Source organism: Rosa rugosa, chromosome 5, assembly GCF_958449725.1.
Source record: "Rosa rugosa chromosome 5, drRosRugo1.1, whole genome shotgun sequence".
Taxonomy (NCBI): domain Eukaryota; kingdom Viridiplantae; phylum Streptophyta; class Magnoliopsida; order Rosales; family Rosaceae; genus Rosa; species Rosa rugosa.
In genome coordinates, this window is record NC_084824.1 from 9,896,605 (window position 1) to 9,905,304 (window position 8,700).

General features: G+C 40.0%; 1 protein-coding gene across 2 annotated transcripts; it reads right to left on the reverse strand.

Moving 5' to 3' along the window:
• Positions 1-109: 109 nt before the first annotated feature.
• On the reverse strand, positions 110-8,588 carry LOC133709282 (trans-Golgi network-localized SYP41-interacting protein 1). 2 transcript variants are annotated; one of them, XM_062134962.1, is made up of 8 exons: positions 8,193-8,587; positions 7,929-8,081; positions 3,645-7,841; positions 2,302-3,166; positions 1,530-2,182; positions 1,059-1,206; positions 879-960; positions 110-542 (listed from the first exon to the last, which is right to left on the reverse strand). In XM_062134962.1, exons 1-8 carry the CDS (start codon positions 8,295-8,297, stop codon positions 437-439), a joined length of 6,309 nt encoding a protein of 2,102 aa, XP_061990946.1. In that variant the 5' UTR covers positions 8,298-8,587; the 3' UTR covers positions 110-436. The 2 variants fall into 2 exon arrangements, 1 of the variants encoding a protein (XP_061990946.1); XR_009846201.1 differs by lacking the exons at positions 110-542; positions 879-960 and adding an exon at positions 1,307-1,382 and having other exon boundaries at positions 1,067-1,206; positions 8,193-8,588.
• Between the last annotated feature and the right edge of the window lie 112 nt (positions 8,589-8,700).

An 8,700-nucleotide genomic window follows, 5' to 3' on the forward strand; every position in this document is an offset into this window, starting at 1 on the left:
GAGGCTAAAGCTCTTCATGTTTTTTATATTTTTTATGGTCTTATACTCTTTATTACAACAAAAATATGTAATATCCATTCACATTAAAACGGGAAATCTAAAGAAGAAATGTCGAAACTTGAGAGAGCTATCACTTAACTCCACTAACTAGTAACTACAAACACTGTCTGTTACTCTGTCGCCTACTGAACTAAGATTGAATCTGACGAACAAGTAACAAATGTGTAATATTTTCCACGGGCATAGAGCCTTTTGATTTGATTCTCTGCAACCTAAAAATGTGATTGAAGAGAAGTAATTTGGGGATGGGGGCATCTATGCAAAGTGGCAAAAAAGAATGGGAGAAAAAAAAATTACAAAATGTCATCCATCTATGATACAATTTTGCTTGCAGACCCAAATGAGAAGTCGAGGGTGTAATCTATCAAAGGCTTCTTTACAGAATGATGACTCCTAGCAGCCACAGATGCAAGACAAGCCAGTAGGCAATGACGCCTAGCCTAGCCCTTGGGCGACTCATCAAACTTCGACCACCAGATACCCTGCACATAGATATCATAGTCAACTTAGGGTTCTGTAGGTATTATCCAAATACGCACCCTAATTCAACTTTATATTGTAAAATAAGACCATGACCGAATTGACTACCCGTAGCCAGGCCAATCAAACTCGATTCCATTAGAAGGGTGGTGGCCAACATTGATCAAAGACAACCAAATACCAAACTCTTAGATGCTAGGCACCTCCTATGGACTTTTCCTCTAATATGTTTCGGAAAGAAATATCATTAATTTTCTAAGGACAAGAAAAAGATGTCTAGCATGGTCTGATATTTTCCACCACACCCTCTTCTTTATAGAACAGGTTTAGGACTTTACCAAATTCCATCAATTCGATCTGCAATCAACTTTCCTTGTCTTGGAATGATACCAGATGCATTGAGAGACTTGAATACATGGCCTGGATAATAGGATGAAAAAAAAAAGAAGGAAAGAGATAAGTTAGCAGACTTTAAAGCTACTAGAAATTAGAAATGGCAGGCATCCTAGAGTTCAAACCTTTGTCCTCGTCAGTTTCTTCAGTGCTGATTAAACGAGTAGATTCGGGATCGATATCAATTGCAAGATGGTCAGTGGAACCCTTTCGCATCATGCGCACATGAGCTGCTGATGGAACAGGGGATATCGTTTTGCTTCCAAGTGATCCCTAAATAATAATTGAAATACAAGCAACACTTCAGTCCTAACAGATCTCCATACAAAGAATCACTCCCAACATTACAAAGATGTTGAAACAAAGTGACTACCACAGTTCATCTCTAAAGCACATTCGTCAGCATCCAACTAATAGTAAGCACCTTAATGAGCCAAAACCGCAATCGCCTATGGAAGTTTAAGTGTATATAATATTACCATAAAACATCTCAACTTAACGGGAAAAACTTGTATCAAATATCACTAGTCAAACAGAATCAATAAAACTATGCAGAAAGAAGGAAACTATAACAGAATCATATAAATACTACTTACCACATCTTCAATTTCAGATATCTCTGAACCAGTAGGCAAGGAAGGTGCTTCAAAGATGCTCCTTTCCTGGACAATCTCTGGCTGAGCAACCCTTCCTTGAGCTGAAACTTCAAGTAAATTAACCTTGGTTGATAATTCATCCACAACCTTTTGGCTCTCGACCAACTTAGTGCCAAGTTCCTGAGCTTTTGATTTTGAATTTTTAGATTCAAGTAGCAAAGCCATAACCTGCTTCTCTAACACCGACACAAGTCCCTTCACACCAGCAGACTTCTCGTCTCCAACTAAATCATCACCTCCCGACATATCTATAATTTTTTGCAAAGCATATATCAGCACAGACAGTTCATTTTTCATCTTCTCAGTATCTTGTCCATCTCTGACATGGTTTTCCACCTCCTCCTTTAGATGCTCTATTTCAAGAAATTGCGTTCGGAGTGTTGACTGTAGCTCTTCTTTTTCGGAAGACAGTGAGTTTATCTGATGCTGAAAGTTACTAATGTTATCGATAACGCAAAAGAGCTTCTTCACATGAGTTGAATTATGGGATTCTAAGTCTCCTACTTCTGACTCTGGTATAGGGATTTCAATCCCTTTGATTTTGTCGAAGAGGATTTTGACTTCTGATGCTGATAGGAGGGAGTCTTCATTCTCTGAAAGGCAATATGTGAGCGAATAAAATATTAGACATCATTAGAACAGCCTAAGTAGATATGTCCAGAAATATCAGGAAAAGAAAAGAAAAGAAAAGAAGAGGAAAGAGGTATTTTACCTTGTTCTTTCATTGACAAAGTATTGTGTAGTGATGAAAGTTCTGCCTCCCTTTCCTTCAATCTATCCTCTTTTGCTTGATAATCCTCTAGTTTAAGCGTCAGATTAGTGCAAGAACTTTCTAACGCATATATATCCGCCTCCAACTTGGAAATCCTATTTTGTCTTAGATCCCTTTCTTCAATGGCTTTTTCAGAAGTAGTTCTAGCTTCTTTCAGTTTATTCTGCAAATCTTCAATTGTAGACGCGGCCACTTTACTTGTGATCTCAAACTGTCTGACCAAAGCTTGAACATTTCTGCAAGCAACTGACAACATTCCTGCTGTTTTACCATAGTTGCTGTCATCAATACCTTGCCCATGTGTTTCCGTGGTCTCTCCATCAGTTGCTCCTGTTTCTTGGGGCAAATTATGTCTCAATTCCTCAAGTTCAGGAACAGAGCTGAGTTCAAGTAACTTGTTCTTAGCTTCAAATTGCAGTTCTCTGGTCGCATCAGTACAAGCAGAGACAAGAGACTTGAGATCATTTTCTAAAATGGCTATGGTATTCTCCTGTTCATGTTTATATATTTCCAAATTATTTGCTTTTTGTTTAAAAGACTGCATGTGCTCGAACATAACTGCTACTTCATCACTTCGTGCCTGTAAATTTCTTAACAGAGTTTCAATAAACTCATCTATAAAAGAAGAGAAGCGTTCAAAATTTTGTGACAGAACCATGTCGCGCAACTGCAACCTTTCCACAGTCGTCTTCAAATATGAAGGTATATCATTACCATCTGCACCATTGACCTCAGCATTGTCCTTTTCAACACTGACAATATTGACAAGACCATCTGAAAAAGATTTGGTCACATATGAATCTTCCTGAAATAAGTAATGAAAGGAGCTAATTAGACCTGAGCACTATGAAAGATTGAAAGAGTAAACAAAACAGTAAAACACTTGTGTTATATTGTACCTTAGACATTTAGAGAGGGTATGTGAATGCAAAGACAAACATAGGAGGAGAGAGATACCTACAACCTATAAGTTCTCACAGATACTAAGGGTAATCATCACAAAGATTTTGAGTCGTCAGGAACCATTTTATGGAAACATTTGAAGGAATTGGACTTTATCAGAGCTAATAAAAAAATAATATGCAATCTGAGGACCATGTTCGATGTAAAGTATTAACCTTGAGATATACTAGCAAACATATCCTTCCTGGGAAGAAGTATGTGATTGGTAAACATAATGATTGAAACAAGTAAGCTCCAAAAGCAGATAAATGTTGATCCCCTGGCATAGCAAGCAAAAAAGTAAGAGCAAGTCAGCAGTATTGAAGAAACCTTGTGCATACCTCCAGTACTTGCTGACCTTGCAGCTCAGCTAAACCCCCTGAAACACACTGGTCTCTTATATTTTTAAGAATGAGATCCATATCTTTCAGGCTCTCAAACTTCTTCTCAAAACATCTTTTCATTGTGGACAACATAGTCTCGTCCTTCATTAGCACTTGAAGATTATCAAGGTGACCAGTGAGCTCTAAGGACCTGTTTTCTGTGTTGCCATTAGTTCCAGGCAACTCTTCGATGGATGCATTTAACTTGGAACTGAGTTTTAATATCTCCTCTTCAGCATTTTTCTTTCCAGTTTCAAGTTCAGATATATCATTCCCTGCTTTCAACAGTGCATCTTCCAGTTTATTTATGGTTGCACTGGCATCTGCAAGCTTGTTATCCTGCAACCTAGCTTCCTCTTGCAGTTTCTTTAGCTCAGCCTCTAAATTGGATCTACCAATTTGAGCATCATTGTTTTGTTCAGTAAGTAAAGAAACGTTGGCCTGTACCTGAGAAAGTGCAACTTCAAGTGACTCTATGGTCTTGTAGGCATCTATTAGTTTGCTGGTCTGTATATCAACTTCCTCTTTGACCTTTCCTAGCTCTGTATCTGCAGTGGCTCTACTGACTAAAGCCCCCTCTTTTTCACTGACAAGAACAGATATATTATTTTCTGCAAGTGATAATGCCTCTTCCAGCGACTTTTTAACTGCAGAAACCTCACTAAATTTGCTAGCCTGGGAAACAGCTTCTTCTAATGCTCTCTGTAACTCTTTTTCAACACTGGTCTTACTGACTTCCATTTCCCTCTTTTCTTCAGCAAGTTGTGACAAACTATTCTCCGCCACTGATAATTCATTTTCCAGTGAATTTATTGTTGAATGGGCTTCTTCCAACTTAAACACAAGATTACTTGTTTCCTCTTGTACTTTTCCCAACTCTTGCTTTGCTTTTGCCTCAGCATCATGACATTCACTCAGGTATCCTGCAAGCCAGTTCACCTTCCCCAAAGGTTCTTCAAAAGAATCAACAGGAAGCACGATTGCATCAATTGCTTTAGTTACTCTCTGTAACATGTTATTGCTCTCCAGTAAGAACTGTTCGAGTTGATCCCTTTGTTCCTTCATAGCAACAAGATCAGCTTCTAACTTTGGAATGCAGTCTGTATCAGCAGACAAGCTATTTATCTTGTCCCTGCATTCAGACAGTGTGGATTGTTCCTGCTGTAACTCAAGCCTTAGCTTCTCAATCTCCGAGTTCTTTTCTTCCACACGAAGTTTCAAGTTTTCCCGCTCTTGAACCATTCCCTTACCTTTCTTGACTGCCATGGATAACTTCTCCCTTATCATAGCATTCTTCTCTTCTGACCGTTCAATATCTCTCTGTAGGGACCCTTTTTCCTCCTTCAATGCCTCAACTTGTTGAGACACAATTAGTAATTCCTCCGACAGTTTATTCACCTCTGATTTCACCACCATCTCCTCTTCTAGAATATTCTGACAGAGCATCAACTCCTGATCTCTTACGTACAAGTGGCTTTGAATTGTTTCAAATAGCTCCACATCAAAACTTGGAGAATCAAGTGAGGCACTGCTCTGTTCTTTTATCTTCTGAATGCATCTATCAATGAGCGTGGCAGTGTCTGAGGAAAGCTGAGAGACATCTTCATTGTCAATCACAATTCCAGAGACATCAAGTAACATTTTGACCATCTCAGCCTTCTCTGAAGACACTTGACGCTCTTTCTCAACAATCTCTTTGTACTTCAATGTTAGATTCTCCAACTCTACTTGGAGATATTCCTTTGCCTGCATTTCAGCTGAAAGAGAAGCAGTTAACTGTTCAAATGAAGCATTTCCCCGCTCTTGAACCATTTCCTTACCTTCCTTGACTGCCACGGATAACTTCTCCCTTATCATAGCATTCTCCTGTTCTGACCGTTCAATATCTCTCTGTAGGGACCCTTTTTCCTCCTTCAATGCCTCAACTTGTTGAGACACAATTCGTAATTCCTCCGACAGTTTATTCACCTCTGATTTCATCACCATCTCCTCTTCTAGAATATTCCGACAGAGCATCAACTCCTGATCTCTTACGTACAAGTGGCTTTGAATTGTTTCAAATAGCTCCACATTGAAACTTGGATAATCAAGTGAGGCACTGCTCTGTTCTTTTATCTTCTGAACGCATCTATCAATGAGCGTGGCAGTGTCTGAGGAAAGCTGAGAGACATCTTCATTGTCAATCACAATTCCAGAGACATCAAGTAACATTTTGACCATCTCAGCCTTCTCTGAAGACACTTGACGCTCTTTCTCAACAATCTCTTTGTACTTCGATGTTAGACTCTCCAACTCTACTTGGAGATATTCCTTTGCTTGCATTTCAGCTGAAAGCGAAGCAGTTGACTGTTCAAATGAAGCACTGCTCTGTTCTTTTATCTTCCCAATACATGTGTCAATGAACGTGCCAATGTCTGAGGAAAGCTGAGAGACATCCTCATTGTCAATCACAATTCCAGAGACATCAAGTAACATTTTGACCATCTCAGCATTCTCTGAAGATACCTGACGCTCCTTTTCAACCATCTCTTTGTACTTTGATGTAAGACTGTCAAACTCCACTTGGAGAACTTCCTTTGCCTGCATTTCAGCCGAAAGTGAAGCAGAGCTCTGTTCTTTTATCTTCTCAATACATGTGTCAATGAGCGTGGCAATGTCTGAGGAAAGTTGAGAGACATCCTCATTGTCCATTACAACTCCAGACACATCAAGTAACCTTCTGACCATCTGAGCTTTCTCTAAAGACACTTGATGCTCTTTCTTGATAATCTCATTGTATTCCGATGTTATGTTGTCCAACTCTGCTTGGAGATGTTCTTTTGCCCGCAATTCAGCTGAAAGTGATTCAGTTAACTGGTCAATATTTTTATGTGCCACTTCCTTAGTTGCAGTAATTTCATTATGTAGCACAAGCACTTCCTCATTCGCCTGAGAATATGATTCCCGAAGCCAACTTATTTGAGATTCCAAACTAGAAGATGAAATAACTTCTGGTAGACCAATAGCATACATAGCATCTTTCAAGGTTTGGAATTCCATAGAAATTTCCTTGAGTTTAACACTTTCATCCACAAGCCATCGAAGTCTCTCTACAATATCCATAGATTGAAGCTCTTCAGGTACACCAGTCTGAGACAACATTTCTTCAAGTTTCTGAAGAATTACATTATTTTGGGAAAGTGTTTCTTGCAGTGATGCAACTGAGTTTTCACTCCTAATCAATTCCTCCTTGCTTAATTCAGCAGCTTCAAGAGCACTTGACTTCTCCTGCAATTCAGTCCGACACTTCTCAAGCTCACTCAGTTTTTCAGCAATGGACTGCTTCAATGAGTCTCTTTGATGTACCAATCCCTTGCCTTTCTGCACAGCGATAGTAAGCTTCTCTCTAGTATTAGCACACCTATTCTTCTCCTGCTCCAGCTCCATTTTTGTTTGTCCAAGTTCTGCATTCAGCCTTTCAGCTATCGCTCTCTGATTGTCTAGTTCTTCAACCAATTTCCTATTTGAATCTTCTAGAAGACTCAGTCTTTCAACAAATTCGGCTTCCTTTCTTCTGAGCTCAAGTAACTCATTACGAGCAGCAGCAAAAATGCCCCCCACCTCCTGCGAACTATGATCAAACCCGGTCTCAGGCAAACACTGTCTGAAATGTTCAATTTCAGAAAGCTTCCGGGTGAAATTCTCAACTAACATAGACGTGCCATTCTCAACATGTACTAGTTTTCCACCAATAGAATCATCCAGCAGTTCTTGTTGACCAACTACACGGCTAAGGGAAGCCAACATCCTATTTGCCAGAGCTTCAAAATATGCATCCTTCTCATGGTGACTCTCATATAAAACTTTCACATTGGCATTGAGACCCTCGATTTCTTGATCCTTCATATACACAATTCCATCGAGCTCTCTCACCCTGGCCTCAATCTGAGACTGTTTCTCCAACGCCTTCTTAACAAACCCAGAACTCTCCTTTATCAAGTCAATCCACGGTGTACCCTTGTCCACCACTGCAGTCTTTTCTCCATTCTCTCCACTTTCAGCCTCATTATTACAAAAATCACCGCCATTTTCACCCACCAATGGCTGTTGATCAGTGAGACCCCTAAGCTGAATTCGAAGAGTACCAACTTCTCTAACAAAAGACTCTCTCTCTTCCTGCACGCACCCCAATACATATAACAACCACATTCAACCCCAAAACACACAAATCAAATTTTTTTTGAATTGAACAAAGTTATGTACCTTAAATTTGCGAGCAAAGTCATCTTTCTCTGCAATACTAGCATCCAGCTGAAGTCGTAAACGTTCGACCTCATCCACCAAGATATCGTCGGGGCAATCTTCGAACATGTCCTCCTTCCCTGACCCCGCGTCCTCCAACACTTTCCCCAATTCCTGTAACCAAAAATTCAAAACCACATCTTCAGAGATCAAAATCGCAACCAACTCAGCCACAGCGATCAAAAATTGAAACCGCGACATTGCAAATTCGAGAATCGCCTTTACCTCGGTTTTGTTCGCCGGTGAAACGACGTCGTTCCAAATCGCATTCGAATCTGCAGCCGCAGCAGCACCGTCCGGAAGCTGGCCGGAATCGCTCTTCTCAGACATCGCAGCGGCTGCGCAATTGCTAATTGAGACGGAATCGGCGGGAATTAACAGACTTTGACCTGTGGTACAGGACGAAAGGTACGGGCTTTGTGAACGCGTGAGAATGAATCAGAAGAAGATGAAGGAGTTGCTCCGGTGCGGTGTCTGAGAAAGAAGGAAGGAGCACCGTGAGTGTTTATGCTGCTGCTTTGGGCTTCAGATTTCGTGTTGGATCTCCGTGTCTTGTTATCACGTTACTGTCTTTGCTGCATTCAGTGTCGACATGCGTAAACGTTCTATAATATTTTTGGTCTCTATCTGAAAAATACAAGTTTTATATCTCTTACTTTTCATACCAAAAAGTATAGATATATTACTTTCTAATCACTTAATAAATCTAAATTTGAATTCATTTAGATCTGAT

Coding starts and splice junctions, on each gene's coding strand:
- LOC133709282 (XM_062134962.1), bottom strand. CDS start 8,297: ATGTCTGAGAAGAGCGATTCCGGCCAGCTTCCGGACGGTGCTGCTGCG. Junction 8,082..8,192: donor CACCGGCGAACAAAACCGAG/GTAAAGGCGATT, acceptor TTTTGGTTACAG/GAATTGGGGAAAGTGTTGGA. Junction 543..878: donor GATCGAATTGATGGAATTTG/GTAAAGTCCTAA, acceptor ATCTATGTGCAG/GGTATCTGGTGGTCGAAGTT.